General features: G+C 42.4%; 1 protein-coding gene across 2 annotated transcripts in view; it reads right to left on the bottom strand.

The window, feature by feature from the left end:
- The window catches only part of SLC23A2 (solute carrier family 23 member 2), a 128,605-nt gene that overhangs the window by 72,966 nt on the left and 34,293 nt on the right, over positions 1-21,346 (bottom strand). For both annotated transcript variants that reach the window (XM_057702317.1, XM_057702316.1), the window contains one exon: positions 4,529-4,783. In XM_057702317.1, coding sequence (XP_057558300.1) covers positions 4,529-4,636 — 108 coding nt within the window. In that variant the 5' untranslated portion in view covers positions 4,637-4,783. The remainder of the gene's footprint in view (positions 1-4,528; positions 4,784-21,346) is intronic.

The following is a 21,346-nucleotide window of genomic DNA, read 5'->3' as shown; positions in this document are numbered from 1 at the left end:
AGAGTCACCTCTTTATAACATGATGCTCCTTGTGTTCTTTTCACTTAGGAAATTACAAGGGGTTCAGGAGCTCTGTGCCAGTAACAGGGGCAGAGACCAGTATCTATATTTTCTATTATCTCACAGCCCAAATGAGTTGTAAGTAGCTCATTACTCGGACTGTGTGGTACCCGTCATAATGGGAGCATTATGGGTTCTAAACAGTACATGGCTCTGAAGAAAACACACCAGGGAATCTGAAACAAATAATGGATTTGTATGAACACTGATGAGTATTTCTCCCAGTCTCTGATAAACTTAAACCTAATAAAGCTACTCCTCAGTCCATCCCCTCAATATCTCCAGGCTGAATGATCTACTCTTGGCACCCAAGAGAGGAGACTCAAATATTCTCACAGACCCTGTTAGAAGGAGAGAAAACAAAAATTTAAGGCACCTTAAAACACTCTGCCCAGCCCAGACCTGGGCGGGGGAAACATCAGACTGTGTTACAGGCGGGCCTTTGCCAACAGTAAGTTCAGGCTATTTACTTGGTTTTCCCTGGATGCCCTTCCAGGTTCAGAAGATACAGGAGCTACAGGAGGACTGCAGAGCCAGCACACCACCTCTTCCTGCTTGTGCTTCTCAGCCGGTGTCCTTAGGATACAGCAGTTCTTCAAGACTCTTTATTTTTCTGATTCTGATTTCTTGCTGGGCTGCATTCACCCTTAACACATTTCCTAGCTGCCTTTAAAAGCAAACAAACTTGTCTAACAAGATTTCCATGGGATAAGGAGAAAATCTTTTGCTATCTTTCTCCTATTTAATATCAATTCTGATCATATGATCTAATTTTTATGAACCTTGGAGCATGTCTCTTGTCCTTAACGTGATCTACTTGTTATTCCTCCTCTATGTATGGGCTTACTCTTTTTCTCTTTATTGTCATGGGTCTTTGTTTATTTTGCTTAAAGATATTCTCACTTCCTTCCATAGGAGTTCTTTAAAAATCAGCTCTTGTAACACTTGAGGAAGCGGTTATGTAACACGGGGCGCCCAAGCAAAGCCCTGAACCCCGCATCCCCAGCAGGGCCTTCCCCAAACCAGTTCTGAGCAGCCGCCAGCTTCAGTTCCCACTGTCCCACCTCCCTGCACTCCAGCAAACCAGTCTCTAAATATCTTAACAGCCAGCCTGAGGCCCAGCTTCTGACTCCAAAGCAAACAAGGAAATAAGAGCCTGTACTTTAGAGTCTAGGAAGGCCCTGACCAGCAAGTTTAAAAAAGAAAAAGAAAAAAAAAAGAGTTTGACTAGTACAACTGAGGAACTGGATTTTACATTTTATTTAATTTTAATTAATTTACATTTAAACAGCCAGATGTGGTGAGCAGCTATTCTGCTGGTGGCACAAGAGTCAGAGAATCTAGAGGTGGCCCAGATCTGGAGAAGAAAAGCAAACAGAGCTGCCCTACTGGTCACATTTTGGAAAGCCAGGACAAAGTAAGGCCCCAGCTGGCAGTGATGCCCTGGTGCCAATGCTCTGAGACAGCCATACGTGGGCACCTCCACAATGAGGTGCTCAGCTCTCCTGTCTTCCTATTTTGGCTCTCTCCCTGGTAGCCACATCCTCCTCTCTGGATTCAGCCACCAGCCACCTTAGCACCAAGTCTTTCTTTAATTATTATTATTATTCTGCTCTCTCTGTGCTCCTGCTCTCTCTGTGCTCCAGGTGCCACACCCCAATGCCTGCAGGATCCAAGAGTTTCACCAGCATTTGAGAAATCAACAATTTCTCAAATGAAACCCATTATCTTCCATCTTCCCCATCCTCCAAACCTATGATGTTCCCTGGACCCCTTATTTTCTGCAAAGGTACCATCACGCAACCAGTTTTCTTTATATAAATCTTAATGTCACCCTTACCTTCTCCTCTCTCAGCCCTCAGATCTTCTCAGCATCCCTCTGTCAGCCTCACCTCCAATCCTACTGTACTTACCCCGCATAAGACTGGGTATCTCCCAGGCCTCCCTGACTCCCTGTCCTAACCCCAACAGTCATCCCAAAAAGAGCCCCGGGCCTTCCGGTGGGCTCCTGTTGCTACAGGAACCCTCTGCAGTGCTCACTCCACTGTGCTGGGATTGTCTTCTCACTGCTCTAGCTCACTCACTCCTGAGGGCAAAGAATAAGTTGTAAGGTTTTATGCATAGATATAGGCCACCTCTTATATAGAATGTGCTCAACAAATACTTGCTAAGTGATTATTGCAACAGATACCTGTTATGGACTGAATGTTTTGCTCCCCACCCCACCCCCATTCATATGTTGAAGCCTTAACTCCCAATGTGATTAGAAGACAGGGCCTTTGGAAGGTAATTAGGGTTAGATAAGGTCATAAAGGTAGAACCCCCATAACAGACTTAGTATTCTTATAAGAGGGAAAAGAGACACTAGAGCTTCTTCTCTCAGCTTGTCAGGACCCAGTGAGAAGGCAGCTGGAGAGGAGAGCCCTCACCAGGAGCCAAATCTGTTGGTGCCGTGATCTTGTTCTTCCCTGACTCCAAAACTGTGAGACATGAATGTCTGTGGCTCAAGTCACCCAGTGTGTGGTAAATTGTTACAGCCGCCAGACGTGACTAAAACAACACTTTTCCTGCTTCATCTAATTGTTCCCTACTCCAGTTTCTTGTAAAGCACAACCTTTTGGGTTATCCTCTTGGTCAAAACTCTTGGAGAGCTTTTTATTGATAGACTAGAAACTTATACACTTCCTAGCCCATCACTCAGGAACGACTCAGAATCTAGGCTTCCAGCCTAATGGTCCTAGCACAGTTCCTCCACACTTCCCTCCTCTACCTGACTTGGCTCAGGCTGACCCCTCCCTCTGCACTATCCCGACAAGTTCCAACACCACCTCCGGTTCACTTGTCCCTGGGGACAAGAGCCTGTGTGATCCAACTCATATAAACTTTACTTAATTAACACATCATGTGAGCTAGACGCTTTGGGTAAATCCCTACACTTCACTTTCCCACAGAACCACAAGCAAAGTTCTGAAGCCACTTTCACCTCTAAGGCTATCAGATTCTATGAAATTAGTGTGCACACCTTATGGTCGCTGAATGAGGAACAGGGAGAGACAGACCCATGTCCTAAGAGCAGAGAGGTGTGGGTAGAGACAGGAAGTGCTAGGGTGAGGAGAGGTCCCCTGGATGCATGGCAGCTGAAGTGGAAGGAGGTGGTGAACGGAGGTGGTGAGAGCAAAATAGAGTTATTTTCAGATGTGCAAAGACAAACATGGTGACCATCCACAGACCCTTGGTGCAGTTTAAAAGAAAAGTGAACAAAGAGGGAAGGAGAGGGATACGAGAAACAACAGTGAATATGAAAACGGATAACATATTTGGTGACTTTAACTGCTAACTGTGCAAGGTCACAATCTGAATGCTAAAACAAGCCTAAAACTCCAGGCCATAATGACAAGGCAGGCAGGTGGTTAAGGTGTGCTCAAGTGCAGGAGGGTGAGGGGTGAATGGTCTGTGGGGCAGATGCATAGGACAGACAAGTCAATACCCAGGCATGAACTCTCCTTTTCACTTTTGAAAGATGCTCTAATTTAAACTCAGAAACCTGACTTATCCCTTCCTCTAGATAATCTACGTCTACCTTAAGCCTTCAGTATAACAGAAAATCTAGTTTCAAAATTTTACTTTACAGAAAGAAAGAAAACAAGTAACACCAGTTGTAAAATCAGTGAAACAGCTCTCTGAATTCACAGAGTAAAAATCAAAATGTAACTGTAAATCAGGGCAACCAATGTACATAAAAATGCTATGTTCACATCTTTTTTTACTGGGTAATATGGCAGTGAGGCAATTCCAGGACCATGTTTTAAGGAATCCTAGAAAGACATTCTTGACATTAACCTATTCCCAACAATAAGGTAAAAACACCTGAGGCAAGCTCCCTCTAAAGAGCTTTTCTCTTTTTTAAACCAACACTTTAGGTAACTTTATACACATCAAGTCATAATCCTACATCTGAAAGAACATTAGCATTGAATATAATGAATGTATGTAATTAACCTCATCCAACTGATATAACCTGTCCAGGTAATATACCTCTATCTTGGACGCTACTGCCAGAATACAAGTCACGGACACTGGGTTCCAAACAATGAACGTCATTCATGACTCTCCCACTCTGAAATCCAAGTCTCAAGTTGGGTCACAGATTATTTCATAAAAACACATTTTTGGAGATAAAATTAAACTTCAGCATCCTCCAATACACAGTAAGCACTGGGCCAGTTTTACAATGTTCCCAGCAAGGCATGCTTTCTTGGAGTTAATCCCATCAGGTGACTCCAGGCAGAGAGCAGGCCAAAACCACTGTCAGCCAACAGGGTTCCCAAAGACCATCTCGTGTGAAAAGCATCTGGTTCTCAAATGCCTTAACCTTTGCTGAAAACAGGAGGATTAAAGCTAATCCTGTTCAACGCAGAAACTACTTTAGAGTGACTTAAGAAGAAAGGAAGACAGGGAATGCTGTTACCGGAAGAGTAAAGAAAGCCGGGTGCTTCATTTCATCTTCATATTTGCCTTCAGCTGAACTTCCAGCCTCCGTGGACTTGGACGTAGTGTTCTTACCGACACCCATCATTAAGAGGAAACAAGCAGCTCGGCCTTTGAACTGACGTGGCTGGAAGTTAAGGCTTGTTCACGCAAGGAGCCAGGATCAGTCAGTCAGCTCTTCCAGTGCCGATTCTCAGGCAGAGACGAGCCCCACAAGTGCCATCTCTTAGCACACCTAAAGAAAGGGAAAGCAGCCAAATCACATCAGGCACACAGACAGCACAGGACACAGAGACAGCACAGGACACACAGACCCTGCGTTTCCTGTACAGCAAAGTCAGAGTTCAAGTTACATTCAAACACCAAAGAAAAACTCATCACTTAATTACACTTTTCAAGTCCCCAGTCACCTTCATTTATAGTCACTCAGATTCTGAACCACCCTCTGGAGGGGAGGACCACCAAACTGAACCATCAAAAATACCAGGATACTAGGGAGAAAAAAATAGCAGAGGGATTTCTTTGACATGTGTTATGGTATCCATTTTACAGCCCGGCACTACCCAACAGAATTTGCTGCAATGATGGAAACATTCTACACCTGCCTTGTCCAATACAGTAGTCACTAGTCACAGCCTACTGAAATATGACTAGTGCAAACAGAGAAACTGAATCTTTAATTGTATGAAATTTAAGTTTAAATAGTCACTTGTGGCTAGACAGAGTAAACAGTTCAGTTATAGCCAATATACTATGATTGTACGAATATTAAAATAATTATGAATTTCCTACAGGTACCAAATTAAAGGCTGGGAGACACTGAAAAGCATAAGAAAGAGGAGACAAAACCAACCTAGGATTAAATGACCACAAAGAATTCCAGGAAGGTAGCAAGGTGAGCTTAAATGGGCTAGAATGCCACATAAAAAACAGAACCGAAACATTCGATATCTAATCAAATGACCACATAAACCTAAAAAAGAAATCCAATCTCAAAAAAGGGGGTGGGGTATGCAAAGTGGCAAGAGATAAGAAAACGGCAGGAAAATCAAAACTACTAGACCCAGGTGGATCTGACGTGCTCAGAGAATCTTCGAGACTCTGGACAGTGCTCCAAACTAAGAAAATCCAAGCAAAAGTCAAAGGCAGGAAGCTACTGAAGCAACCCCATGCAGCTAAGCTTCAGCGAAGCAGAATATATTAAAACTCAATTTCAAACAACAGAAGTATGACTTGAATCATAAAAGAAATCCACCAAAAGACTAAAAAGCATGTGGAGAATTTGGCTTAAAAATGAGAGGGCACGTAGGACCCCTTCCAGGACTGGCACAAGTACGACCCAACACGCCTGGGTGTTCCTACTTTTTTTTCTTTTTTTTTGGGGGGGGGGGTGGGGGTGGGGGTGTACACAGCGCAGCTTGCGGGATCTTAGTCCCCTCCTCCCCCCACCAGGGATTGAACCTGCACACTTGGCAGTGTAGGCGCGGAGTCCTAGCCATGAGACCACCAGGGAATTCCCTAAGATAAAGAAAAAAATACCACATGCAGGTAGGGGTGAGAAGGGACAGAAAACATTCAAGAGTGACAGCACTCAGATTAGAACAATGTTAGTTCTTAGCACCAGTTAATTTCCCACAGAGAATGAGTGACCCAGACAAGCTGTCCTGCAAATGTGAAGGAAACCTACAAGAAGTCTGGAAAGACAAGTAGGAAACCTTCTGCTCAAGGACTTTAGATGAGCTGGGGAAAAACTGAAACATAAACAAGTAAGAAAAGAGACTGAATTACACAAAACCTGAGAATTCAACAGTTAGAGGTTAAAAAGGAAAAAATAAAAGAAATAGCTGCCAGAACATGAAGCTGCCTCAATTGAACAGAGCTAGGTGCACACACCAAAATTCCTTTTGGTTTAAATATTTGCGCATGTTTTGCACTCTTGTCCACATCATATACCTCCATTTTTTTCCTTCAGTGGACATCTTGGCAATGTCTGGAGGCATTTTTGGTTGTCACAACTGGGGGAGAGCTACTAGTATCTAATAAGTGGAGGCCAGGAGTGCTGCTAAACATCTTACAACGCACACGACAGATAATAATTTTTTGTTATATTTCATGCAAATATCTTATTCTAGCCTTTTGTTTGCTCATGAATTTTGTGAATGATCTTTTTGAATTGTTTTTATTTTTATGTCATCAAATCCATCAATATTCTACATTGTGATTTAGCTACTGCCATCCATCAGCTTCCCAAGATCTCAGAAAAAAAAGATAGGGTGTGACAACAAACATACTAAATACAAAATCTGCCTGAAGTAGCCCTGACAGATTTTTACCTTGACCAAGAGCTTATGTTTTCCAGAGGACAGGACAAGCAAAGAGGGTGGTGAAAACAGATTTTTACAAGACCACCTGCCAGTCACATCCAGCGGAACCAATAAGCTCTCTGCTCTATGTCCAGCCCCACAGCCATCAGCACACCAGCAGAGCTTTCAAGTCCACACTTACCCATGTTAACTTTAGGGAAGATAATAGGACTTTAATGGAGAGTACATTTACTCTGCTAGGTTAATTTTCTCTTCATGTTTGTTTCAGATGCGTACATCCATTGCAGTAGCCAACCCTTCCCACTGCCCCCCATCACCAGGAACAGAGCGGAACAAATTCCATCCCAAAAAGACCACTTTCATCAAGTAGTCTGTACTCTGTTTCTCTACCAAATGCTTAACCGGCTCTCACAAGCTATACTGAGGGAACCCTTTGCCTGCCTCTTGCAGAACAGCAGCCTTCGGAGAGTCCTAAAGACACAGACACAAGCGAGCACAAAAGGTTTTAGGGCCAAAGAAAGTACAGGGCAGTAAGCTTTGAGAAAGGCTTTGGGGCAGAGGGCTGCAAAACCGGAGAAGGGCGGGCAAATGGAGGGAAGAAGAAGAGAAAGAAAAGAAAAGGAGAAGACAGTAAACACTGAAAACAAAAATGTATCCTTGAAAGTTCCAAAATGACAGAGTACTTGACAGCCAAGTACTCAAGACTGGTGAAGACAGCCTCAAGGCCAGAAACCACGCATCAACTTGAGATCAGGATGTTTTATGCATAAAGCTGAACTTTTGTGTGGGGAAATGCCAAGGTCCAAAGGCAAATACAGGAAAAGATTTTAAAAGGCAGAGTTTGGAACTTCCCTGGTGGCGCGGCGGTTAAGAATCCGCCTGCTAATGCAGGGGATAAGGGTTCGATCCCTGGTCCAGGAAGATCCCACATGCCACGCAGCAATGAAGTCTGTGTGCCATGACTACTGAGCCTGCACTCTAGAGCCCACATGCCACAACTACTGAGGCTTCCAGCTACAACTACTGAAGCCCACGCACTTAGAGCCCATGTTCTGCAACAAGAGAAGCCACCATAATGAGAAGCCCGCGCACCACAACGAAGAGTAGCCCCTGCTCACTACAACTACAGAAAAGCCCACATGCAGCAATGAAAACCCAACATGCCCAAAAATAAATACATAAATAAAAATTAAAAAATTTTTTTAAAAAGGTGGAGTTTAGGGTCTGTGTTAGAATTTGTGGTAAAACAAAAGGCAAAATCTCCCAGGAAACCTGCCATTGTGCTCAAAGCCACTGCTATCTTGCCCCTGACCACATGACGAGGGGAAGGGATGGGCTAAGGGATAAAAGATCAGACTCACCAACTATGAACACGTAAGAATGACAGCAGCTTTCCGACTATAGGCACCTGCGTGTGCCGGACACACCTCTTACCTCTCATTATATAAATGGCAATTCTCTCTCCCCAGTAAGCACAGTGTTACTTGATAGGCACACTAGCTCCACAAAATGGAAACAGCTTCAGAAGTTAAGTAACTTGCCAAAGGACACACAGCTACATGCAGTGCAGCAGCAGGATCCACACTTTAATCAGTACTCCTGTCCTATCAATGTGTACAGACAAGACATAAAACTATCCTCAGTTTATAAGGCCCAGGCCAGCTGGCCTTAAACACTGCCCGCCCTGTGATTTCTGAGGGAGCTCTGAGGGGCAGAGGTGGCCGAGCCCCTCCTCCAGGGCTGAAACCTGCCCTCCTCAGACCAGGAGCTCTGGAACCTGCGCACTTCTGGCCACTCCACGGCACAGGCATCGTCTCAACAGCACCGCAGCCTCTCGTCTCGTTTTCTTGCTCCATCTCGACAGCTCTAATGCAGTGAGCACGGCCATGCAACAAAAACTACCATGCCCTTTAATGAGAATAACACCCAAATTCCTTACAAGGTTGCAGGTCCACTGTGAAGCCTACTGTGAAACTCTGCCCCACTGTGCTGTGGTTTCCATCTTTCAGTTCCTTGAAGGTGCTGGGTCCACCTCTAGCCCTCAGGCCCTTGCACATGCTGTCCCTCCAAAACAGGCACCCTTCATCTCGCCCCTTACCCTGGGGTAACTCCCATCAATGCTGCCTCTGATCACCACACCTCATCATGGTGTCTGAGAACCATAAAGATGGTTATGACACAGCAAGATAATGTCTACCTGCATCACAGGTGCAGAACAAGAGGCAGTATCCCCAGTGCTGAACTTGGCACCTGTATTAAAGGCTCCCCAAAATATGTAGAATGAATAAATGATGCTTAAAAAATAATAATAAAGGTACTTCATATAATGTAACGGTCATTCCTGCTTAATACTCACTTAATCTTGGAAAAGAAAAGTAACAGCCAACATCAAACTTATCTGTGACACAACAGACACGTGAACGTCAAGGACAGGCCAGGTTGTCGACATCACTGCTATCATTCAACTGACAGAGAAAGATGAGGGGAAATATTTGAAAGGAAAAGACAGCCTTATTAAGAGAGATGAGGGACTTCCCCAGTGGCACAGTGGTTAAGAATTCGCCTGCCAATGCAGGAGACAAGGGTTCGGCAAGATCCCACGTGCCGCGGAGGAACTAAGCCCGTGTGCTACAACTAATGAGCCTGCGCTCTAGAGTTCGTGCTCCGTGCTCCGCAACAAGAGAAGTCACGGCAATGAGAAGCCCGCGCACTGCAACAAAGAGTAGCCCCCACTTGCCACAACTGAAGAAAGCCCACACGCAGCAACAAAGACCCAACACAGCCAATAAATTAATTACTTAATTAACTATAAAAAGAGAGAGAGAGATGAAAATTGGAGAGAATCTATGCATAGTTGGCTAGGTACAAACATGAGGAAAGCTCCTTAAGTGCTGACTGATTCAAACATTTCCCAGATGCCAACAATAAGCATCTAGATCAGAAGCCAGCAAACCACTGCCTGGCCTGGTTTGGTGTGGTCCCCGGCTATGACTAGTTTTTACATTTTTAAAAGGTTGTAAACACCACCAAGGCAGAAGTACGTGACAGAGGCCATCAGGCCCACAAAACCTAAGATATTTACAAAAATGTTTGCTGACCCCTAAAGATAAGAGGACGAAGGAATCCTGTTTAGAATGGCAATAATAGCATTAAATACTTAAATTTAACAAAAAATGAGCATGACCTTTACAAATAAAGCTATAAACTATTACTAAGGGCCATGAAAGATACTTGAATAACCAGAGAAACAGGCTATATTATTGGATAAGAGAGCTACTAAGGGTATACATTTTCCTATAAACATAAAGTATGTAAGTTTAACAAAACTCAATTAATACACTAAAGGGAGAGAAAAGGGGACTTCCTAAAATTCCTGTGGAAGAATAAGCAAAAGTAGCCACAAATATTTGACAAAAGAACAAGAAGAACATGCTCTCTCAGAAAGGGACCTACAGTCATAGTAGAGAGAGGAGTTCAACATAGGTACAAGGGCAGACAAATAGGTCACACACCAGAAAACCCACAAACTGACAAATATACAACGTGGGAAGCATTTAAATCTTACAACAAAGTATGGATTTTTCAATACAACATGCCAAGACAACTGGTTCACTATTAATAAAATCCAGAAAAGTAATAAACCCACTAAATGACTGTATAATGTTAGGGTAGGGGACTCCTTTTTTAGTATATCATTAAAGATGAAACAGAGCTGGAGGCTAACAGATTTTTACAATACAAAATTTTTTACATTTCTGTACTGTCAAAATTCCAACAAAATCAAAAGGCAAAATATAACACAGATTAAGATAATGTGTTGACATCTTTACTATTTGAAGACCTCTTGCAAATCAATAAACAGAAAACAAAAATCCTTGCTATAAAAATGGGCAAAACATATGCGCTTCTAACCCTCAATCTCCCACAAAAACAAATGGCAAAATAAATGTTCGATCCTTGTTTAAAATCAAAAGTACATTGAAATGAGGTACACTTTTTTTTTTAAACCTACATCAGTTATTTACAATACCCTTATTGTACGGTGATAGAGACATAGAAAAACACTCCTAATGAAAAATAAATTTGCTAATAAGAAGGCAATTTGGTTATATATAACAAGAATTATAAATATCCATATTCACTTTTAATATATCCTGAGGAAACACCACTTCTGGGAATGTATTCTAAGGTAATAATTAGGACATATAAAGATTTAGCTACAAAATTGTGCATGTTAACATTGTTAATAAGACAAAAATCAAGAAAAATCTAATACCCGACACTAGGGAATGGACTGGTAAAACTATGCTATGTTCATATAAAGGAATGTCATTGCAGCCACTAAAAAGACGGCACAGAAATATTTACTGATGTGGAAAAATGTTTGCTCTATGTTATATAAGGAAACAGGTTTTTTTTTAAGTACAATATGATACTAAAGGAAATAAGCTAGTCACGGAAGGACAAATACCACATGATTACACTTACAGGAGTACCTGGAACAGTCACTCATGGAAACAGAGAGCAGAATGGTGGTTGCCAGGGGCTGGAGGGAGGGAGAGGTGGGGAGCTGCTTTTCATCAGGTGTAAAGTTTACTCCGTGAGATGAAGGTCTAGAGACCTGCTGCACAACATGCCTATAGTTAACAACACTGTACTGTTCACTTAAAAGTTTGTTAAGAGGGCAGATCTCAGTTACAATAAATAACAATAAAGATATCAATTTTCTAAAATGATGGAATGGAAAGAATTAAAAGCAATTTACACAATGAAAATATGCACAGCAATAACCCACTGTCCATGTGTAAGTGTGTTACACGCATATACACACCAAAATGTTAGCCAAAATGTTGATTGATGGGACAGCAAAGGACCTATTTTCTTCCTTTTATTCCTCTATAGTTCCTAAAGTTTTCACTTAACAATAAAAGCTGTGCTCGCTTTCTCCCCCAAGAGCCACATCAGCACCTAGTTCTCCCCTACTATGCAGATCAAATCCAGAAAAGTGATCAGTCCCCCTTAACAAGGGGACACGAAACAGTTCAGTCCTTTTTGTTGAGCGGTCAGGACACAACTCCATACTTACAAAGTGGTGTGGAATAAAGTTCTCATGTTTAAAGTTGTAGAGTAATTTTTGTTGTCAGAAGAGAATGGAGAAAAGCCAAGACTGTAAATTATACTCAGCAAGTGAAGCAGGGAACTGAAAATAAAAGAGGAATACCAAGAGCCAAGGCTGAGCCAAGAAGTGGTCCTCAACTTTGACTCTATGTTAGAACCACATAAGAACTTTAAAAATACTCTCTACCCACCCAGAGAGTCTACTGAATAGGACTGTATAGCCTGAGCATCTAGATTTTATAAAAATCTCCTGCAGCCAGAGTTAAAAATCACTACCTTAGAGCAAGCAAGCAAGTCACCAGACTCAAAAAAATAATAAATGAATCTTAATAAATGTAAGCCTGATAGGGTGGCAAAATAACAATTTGGGAAATTGTGCTATGAGTAAATAGAAAAGTAAAATATTCAGATCTTTAACAAATCTGTGAATTCCCTAAAGACTGAGCCACCAGTTCTTTAGCCACCAATAATCACGCACAAATGCAGAATAACATTTTTTAATTAGTGTTTATTTCATCAGCGGTTCAGCCGGTGATCACTTCTTTTGCAATGAATTTTTTAATCTGACCATTTCTCCCGTCAGTGTCAACTCCTCAACTGTGGCTTACCATGGCCACCTGCCTTCAAAGTGTGATGGTACTACCCAAACAGAGGATTTAAGGGCCAAACTGCTCCTGGAGTATAATATCAACATCTTTTGTGTTTCCTGGAAGCACAGCCAAATCCTAAGAAAATGTGTCCTCCCAGCACCAGCACCTAGGAGTCCCTAGCACACAGCATACAAAGCTCTCTATGGTTGAGTGAACTAATTACTAAGAGTCCTCCAAAGGACAGAATCCCCCTGTGCACATTTCATCTCTATATTCCAGTTCTTAAAACAGAACTCAACAAATGTTGGTAAGATACACATTTACCCCAAACAGATGGCACTGAATGAATACTACATTGAAAACATAACTGCACAGCAAATCCATCGTTTGATCTAGATATAAAAATCTACAGTTCTCCAAAATGATAAAGAATAAGAAAGAAAAGAACAGAGAGAATAAGAATCAATGGTTCATGTACCTAAGACTCAACTGGGAATCTTATTCTACGTGCAGATTTCTTCCACACAAATACGGACAGAAAAATATTCAAAGCTGTTTTATAACAAACTCAAGACAAAGGAAGGTCCAACAGGCAAATGGATAAACAAACCATGCTGGGTCCATACAAAGGACACTCAGAAATTAAAAGGAAGCAACTACTGAGGCCCGTAACAACACGGAGAAGTCGCACAGATACAAGGCTGCCTGACTCCCTGTAGACAAAACTAACCGTGGGTGATAGGAAACAGACAGTGGTGACCTGCAGCAGCAAAGACGGAAAGGAGGGTCTCCAAAGGCAGTGGAAGGGACCTGTGGAGTGGCAGAAATGTTCTGTATCTCAGCCATGATTCTGGTGGCTCCATTTGTACGTATATCCATTTACTGCATGTAAGCTATGGCTCAGTAAAGTTGATTTTAGGAGAAAAAAAATTTTTAACTCCCATAACCCACCAACTTTTAAAAAGTCCCCTCCCCCAAATTCTGATTCCATAGACCTGCACAGAAACCTGGGACTTACATTTTTAACAAACGCACAAATGTTCTGATGCTAGTGGTTCTCAGATCAACAGCTTTGGATGGGCAACCTGGGATGGGATGAAGCTATTTCCTCCACTTGTAGAAAATCTGTCTAGACAGGTGAGAGGATGTGACCAAGAAGGAAAACTCTGGGACAAGGAAACTCAAAACCTCAACTTGCCAAGTGGTAGTCTGGTCCTTCCTAAGACACAAACAAGAACTTCCAGAGTCGGCCAGCTTCAATGATAAAGCACATTTTAAAAGTCAATCTGTGACTCTGCTTAAATCCCATCATTAAGGGATTACAGTTGAACTGTGACTGCTCCATTAAATTCTGCTAAATGCTAACATCTGACCTAATCGCTTTTAATTCAAGCCAAAAGAAAGATTACTGGAACAAATGCCCTCAACTTGTACGCAATCAAACTCCCTTTAAATATAATGACCTCAATGGTTGCCTAACACACAGAGTCTTGCTTCAGGGAGTCAGAATTCTGATGCTGACCTCGGCTAGCTACCACTACTCCATTTAAACGGTAATGAAATGAACCTGTAAGAAATGGCTATTATTTGATCTTGTGATTACAGTTATGCTCACAGGGTGCAACTGCGGGAAAAAAAAATCATCCTACAGCCTTTTCCAAAACATTCTAAGAACCCTTGCTCTTCTTTTTCAAACTGCAAGTCACCACCCACTAGTGGGCCATGAACTGGATCTCAGCCTGAATTTGCAGAACAACGAAATCTAACAGAATAAAGAAAATTCAGAGTACATCTCACAAGATAAGGGTAACCCAGAATTTCAAGGCAAAAACTGTGGGTCAGTCAAAAAGAGCCTAAAAGTCACTGATGTAAACTAAAGCTCTGCCCAGTGACACACAAGGCAGGTTTCAAGTGCCCAATTTAAATCAGGTTATTTGCTGAACTTTAACATACTCACAGAAATAATTTGCTAAAGTGGTATAAGGTGACAACACTGATAACAAAATATAACATCCCCTTGCCACAAAAATGGAGGGTACCCAGAACCATGGCCTCAGAGTGGCCTTTCCTTAAAATCTATCAGAGCCCTAAATCACACCTCAGTGACTGCAATCAAGACAATCTCTGTTGCAACCTAATGAGCTGTGTAAGCTTCTGTCACTGTCTTGGTTTGTCGATTTGTTCTCTCAAGAAGAAGGGAATTTTTAAAAAGTCAGATAAAACCTGGGTTTCTGAAGGGGAATCAGGTTGGTTGTCAGGTTTCATCTCAGAAACCACCTGCTGAGAACCTCCGGAGCCCCACGGCCTATGAGACACCCATGGCACAACCCTACAGGGAAAGTGGAAGGGAGGGCCCAGGATGAATGCTGCCTGACTACTTTCGAATCACCTAAAAATGGAGTCGGGGTCCTCAAAAGGGGGCTGAGGGGATGCAAAGCCACTGGATGGACATGGCAAGTGTTCCTGGAACACCCGCGGGGTGAGGTGAGAGGGGAAGATCATTCCTAATTGAAAGCAAATATTTCTGGAGCATAAGATGAGATGGCTGACTGATAAAATGATGGACGGTGTTATTTAAGCACATGCTCTGCGGGCAGAAGACTCCTTCAGTCTCTTTCAGAGACCTGGCCTGGGAAGCCCTTGGTCCAGAATAAGCTCCGGTCCCAAACTAAACTCTAAATCCTAAGATGCTCAGATCCAGCCTGAGACAGGCTGTTTTGCTGATGTCAGTTTACACACAGCCTGAGCCATGAAAATTGGTGGTCATGCTGTCTAGAGAGACAATGACTCACTGACTGCTCAGTTAGAGGAAAGATGGAGTCAAGTGTACAGTAAAAGGTCAAAGCAGCTGATGTTGTTAGTTTGGTGGCTTTAAAATAGGAAGTCATCAGGGATCTCTGTTTTTCTGACCTAATGTTGTAGGTACCAGATGCTGAAGCTAGTATCATCCAACAGAAATCTCTTCCCCAAACTTTTTTTAAAATTATGACAAGACCTTAACACTCATCGTCCTCACTGTGCCTCTCCTGCCCCAGGTACTAGCAACATGAGCCATGCTGATGTGCAGAGTTCCCCAGTCTCAGCTCAAAAAGCCTCCTTCTACAGGAAGCATTCTTGGTTAGCTGTCCCTCTACTTGCACGTTTCAATGGCACACAGCTTCTTGGTCCAGCTCTGCAACCAGGCAGGGACACAGGGTTCATCACGTAAAAGGCATTCAAATACTTGAAGAAAACCTGAGCATTTTCCATGGATCAGTTAGCCATATAACCAAAACAAAACCTCAGCCCTGCCCCCCAGATTCGTTCAAGGATATTGTGCAGCTGGAATACGAGAGAGGGTGAGGGAGAGGTAGCAGAGCAAAAGGCATAGCCTGTGTGCCAGAATTAAAACATAAATGGATATTTAAGAAAACTCAAGCAGAATCAAGATAGATTTTATTGCATTTATTTCCACTGTGTGATTTAACATATCACTTTTTGTACAAATGGTATATTTTTATTGAAACAATTTTTAGTGTATTAATACTATTTTTAATGTACAGGGGCCACTGAAAAGCTAATTTTATATAGAATTTTAATGACAAAATAAAACACATGCAAAACTGACTGCCTATCATATCCAAGTTACAAACATGATTTCACTTGACCTTATAAAAATTCTAGGAAGGACTGTTACTATCCCCACAGTTTAGAAAACTGAGGCACAAAGAGGTTGATATACCCTTGGACAGAAGCCTAGGGCAAGTGACAAACACTGCACTGAGAGCGTGAAAACTGTTCCTGTTCCCTGACAGGCTGACTAGCAGAACGAGGCTCTACAGATGAACAGCCAGGAAAGGCCTGAGATGTTCCGTCTGCAGGTCATTTAGCAGGAAGCTGAGGAAAGCCCCCAGTTACTGTCTGCAAATAAAAAGAAAGACACGTTTTCCTCTTCCACACCTCCAAGTAACCCTGTCATTTGCCGTCTCCCCACCTTTCCAGCACAACACCAGCCTCAGGTGCTCGAGTAACCTCCAGGGATGGCTCTGCCCTGCTCATAACCCTGTGCCCCTCAGTCTCACCCAGCTCCGGCTTCATCCTCCCTTCCCAGCACAGGTGACACACCTGTCACCTCTGGCTGCTGCTGCCTCTGCTGCCCCCGCTGGAGGAGAAGGCACTGCACATGAGCTGGGAGACGCATTTCCCTGCCTCAAGCTCAAATGGACACGTCAGCTCTCCCCCTGAATTACTCTTTAGACCGTACCATTCCTCTTTGGAATGTTCTCACTTCTCCTCTGCCCCAACTGCCAAAACTAAATTTCCTTCTCTCACTTGCAGAGAGAGGTCAAGCTCCACCTTTCCCTAATTTCCTGACTACCTACTATACCTGCTCTGTTTCCCTGGACTTTGGCAGTTACTTGGTTCTCAACCACCTGCTCTCTTCCTGTAGTCTGGAAGAAATCCCATTTGCAAATCTCTTCTGCAATATTTTTTTCACCCCACCCACCCCTGCTGACCCCTATTCCAGCTCACCAAGAATTCTGTCTCCTCCACAGATTCTCCCAAGATAAGGGAAGGGCCGCACTGAAACTTCCGAGTAGTGGGTCTGACTACACTGTGCTGCGAAGTACCTGGGCTGGGACACTGTGATTCTTTTGCAGACTAAGCCCAAGTGCACAGTGACTGAAGCAGCTTTGCCCTGACCTTCATTAAGTGGGAGCCCTTCTCCTGACCTTCAGTGAGCATCCCATGCCTGTGAGTATGTTATGCAGCACTTTTTTTCCTACAGAGGAGCATGTTCCTCCTAATCCACTTAAAAAAAAAAAAAAAAAAAGCAAACAAAACACAGAACACACATCCATTCAATACAGAGATTGCTGTTACTCAGAATCCCGTGTCACAGATGTACTGCTTTTTTTGGTATCTAAATCTGACATTTTTTACAACCCCAAAACCTTAAAAGGATTAAAAATAGATGTAATCAGCTATAAAAGAGGCTCCAGCTCTCCTTGAGGTTTGTTTAATCTATGTTCCTTGTTGCCTGTGTACTTACTCTTCCTCGAACCCTTAAAATTCTGTATAAAAAAAAACAAGAAAGAGCACACAAGGCCTTGAAAGTCCCAGGACTGGACCTCACTTAGAAATAAGGTAAATGAGCACCTGAAAAACACTGAATCCAATATTTTAATTGCTGCAAATCAGGTTTTTATTGTCGCTCTCACATATTTAATGAAGGGCAGGGCCTTCTAAGAGTTGCATAAATGTTGATGTTATTAATATTCAAATAATGTCTGACAGCACCGAGAAAGACTCTGGAGATTTTCTGGTAACCCAGCTCAGGAAACTCGAGCCACAGGCTTCTCACCCACCTACACAGACACTCGCACACACAGCCATAAATTTGCACAAAAACAAAACAAAATAAACCCCCACACCACCAGACACACAGTCATGGACAGGAGCACACACAGTCACAGATGCATGTGCATGGAAACAGACGCTGTGAACCCAGACGTACAGACACAGACACATATAGACGCAGACACTAATTTCCCAAAGCAAAGCTTATGTACCAAGAAGTGGTCTTACCTGCAAAGCGAAATCTTACCAGATATCTGCAAAATATTTTGTACTCAGTGCCCCACCCACCAATTCTGTGCTAGGATCTGTGTGAGGCTGGGATCTTTCTGATGCTCAGCAGGAGACGCTTCAGGTGCTGAAGGAATTTCGGCTTTTATAACCCACACAGACTCACCAGAATTGTATAACCAACCACACCACCCAGCCAGAAATGCTGCTTTGTATCACAAAAGCCACCACCTGGTTACAAACGGTTACTGCACGCCTCTAGTACAGTCTGTTTACCATCAATCTGTAGCAGGCTTCTAAGTGGCAGGCTGGATATTCTATTGTAGAAACCAAGCAGCTGCGGGGATTACATTTCTCAAACCCACACAAATAAGGAAAATTAAAACCTATCTTTCCAAATCCTTCCGTTCAGATGAACAAGTCCACCCACATCACTTTAAGCTCAGTGAAAAGGCAGATTCATTTTACTCCCTGGTAATTTTTCATTTTCCCAATCAGGGGCCCAAAGACAACTGTTTTCAAACCTTAAAGACTTTCAGAGATTAAAAATAGATCTGAAGGTATGATTTCTTCACTAGACGACAGGCAGAGCCAACGGTAACTGTAACATCGAGAGCTAACTGCTGGAGCCCAGCTGGACGTGGCACCCGGTGTGCACTCCCAGAAGCAGAGGCCCCACTGGACAGTGAAAGTGCCCGTGAAGACATAGAAAAAGGCAAACATACACTGACAATCTGGTACCAGCAAGAGGGAAGAAGCCGCATCTGCAGTCAAACTTTGTCCTTTCTGGTCCTGACTCCAGGCGAGGGCCTACCAAAACCTGGGCAACGGGCACCTCACCTCTGCTGTGAGAGGACAAATGCTTGCCTCCATCTCCCAACACTACTGCACTTCCCACATCCAGACAGAAGATGCATCTTGAAAGGTGGGATCCCTGAGATAAAGGTGAAGAAGAACCAGGACCACTCCTGGAGAGAAAAGTAGCTCTAAGTTATTTGTTTATGAATACTCTCAGGGAAATCAGCAGTGAGAATAAGAGGAAGATGCCAGTTGACTAGAGGAGAAGCTGTAGCACAAGCTGGGGAGATGTTTGGAAGCCAAGCACTTCAACTGTTCAGAGGTAAGAGATTCACAAGCACAACTGCCCAGAACACAGGTCACACATGACACACCCAACCCATCAGGTCATCATGCCCAGGTAGTCCCTTGCTCCAAGGTGAGCTAACCCAGTGTGTGGCCTATGGAAAAAATACTCCAGTTTCTGTATCATGAATACAAGAACTATCATCAGTATGTTATGTGAGCACTCAAACCTCAAAAAGGTTCTACTGCAGGAACCAAAAGAAAATTTCAATTTGGAACAAAGAAGAAAAGAATAAAAAACAAAGACAGTTGTGTATCACCAAAGAAAACAGGATTAGACAATTATATGACGAAAATGGACTAAGAACAAGAGACAACAAGCTGGGGTGGGGAAGAATTGTGAGGAAACAAAAAGCACAAAATTAGCTCAGAAGCAATAAAGAGAAGTGAAACTGCAGAAAACAGCAGAAAACTGAAAGGTGGAGGACAAGCTTGAGAAACTCCTAGACAAGGAAAAGTCCAGAAAGGCAGTAACAGTTCAGAGATGAGTGCCACGGAGGGAAAAAGGCAAAGAGCAAATCCAAGACATGAGTAACTGTGCTTCTTAAATGGACTTACAAACAAAACACAAAGAAGCCAGTCATGCTGCAGGATTTCATTTATATGAAATGTCCAGAACAGGCAAATCTATAGAGACAGAAAGATTAGTGGTTGCCTGAGGCTGGGGTAGAAACAGGGGGGACAGGAATGGAGAGTGACTGTTAATGGTTTGGGATTTCTCTATGGATGAAGAAAATATCTAAAATTTGAGGTGATAGTTGCACAGGTCTGATTTACCAGAAGCCACTGAACTGTACATTTTAAATGGGAGAACTTTAAGCTATGTGATTTACATCTCATTAAAACTTTTTTTTAAAAAGAACAATGAAATGGACTTAAAGATACAAAAGATATAAGAGAAAAAAAACACACAACTAATTCCAAGATTAAGAAAAATCTGAGTATAGGGATGGGCACAACAGTGTCATTCACAATCAGCAAAGAAACTAAACTTGAACGTATCGGGGCAAAATAACTTAACTACAGGATGAAAAAGTCATAGAAACACTCAAGGAGCGAAGAAAATGTTTGGTTTACTTGAACAGTAGCAATAATTAAGATTAGCCCCAGGATTTTCCAAGGCAGTATTAAATGCCAGAAGTCAACAGAAAGTATAGATCTATAGAGAACTGGAGGAAAAGGTTTCCCAAAGAATTTTATAATCAAACAAGTTGCCCTTGGTGTGTTAAAACCAAAAACTGCAATTTCAGATACGCGTGGGCCGAGAAAGAGAGAAAGCAAAGCCTAAGGCTGTATTCCAGCCACATGAGAGGAACATTCAGAGAGATCACTGATAAACAGGGCTGCTAACAATGTATGGCAGCCACAACCAGCAGGATCAGGACACAAACCCAGCTATAAAACTGACCGAATCATCAAATTATTCTCTAAGCATATGCTACATAATATTAAAAAACATAATTAAAAACAAAGCAGACTGAACAAGAGTACATTAAAGACTGAACACAGGAAATGAGAAGATGCTGAAGCTCTTCTCCCAAACACACAGGGATGGGAAAATATCGTTAGATTTTAGCTATGACAGAAAGTTTTTTGTTTTGTTTTGTTTTTTTAAAGAAACTACTAGTAGAATTTGAAACAGACTACAGAGAGTAAAACTAAACCTGTAAATTAGTTAAATTCATTTCATTAAAAATATTCCAGGTTTGTCAAAAAATAAATGCCGGAGATAGACCTTAAAAATGAAACAAAAATAAAGCAACATTAATGCTGCTTTATTCTTATTTTTAAATGTCAGACACAATGAAATTCATCCCAGAAAGTATTAAAAGGGGAAAAGAAGGTAATTTTACGTTGCTAAATTACAAAATTGGCAATAGAAATACGTTAATTTTTATGTCACTGAAATAAGGTCTATAACGGTTAGCTATACTGAAGAATGACCAACACTTAATAAACATACCTGTCTGTCTCCAACAAGACAGGGGCAAGAGGTCAGATGTGTAATGAGCACAGGCTTGATCTCCATGTTAATTTAATCTTGCATCAATTAGA

This window comes from Hippopotamus amphibius, chromosome 12 (assembly GCF_030028045.1).
Source record: "Hippopotamus amphibius kiboko isolate mHipAmp2 chromosome 12, mHipAmp2.hap2, whole genome shotgun sequence".
In the NCBI taxonomy this organism is placed as follows: Eukaryota; Metazoa; Chordata; class Mammalia; order Artiodactyla; family Hippopotamidae; genus Hippopotamus; species Hippopotamus amphibius.
This window is presented reverse-complemented; position numbering and strand designations above follow the sequence as displayed.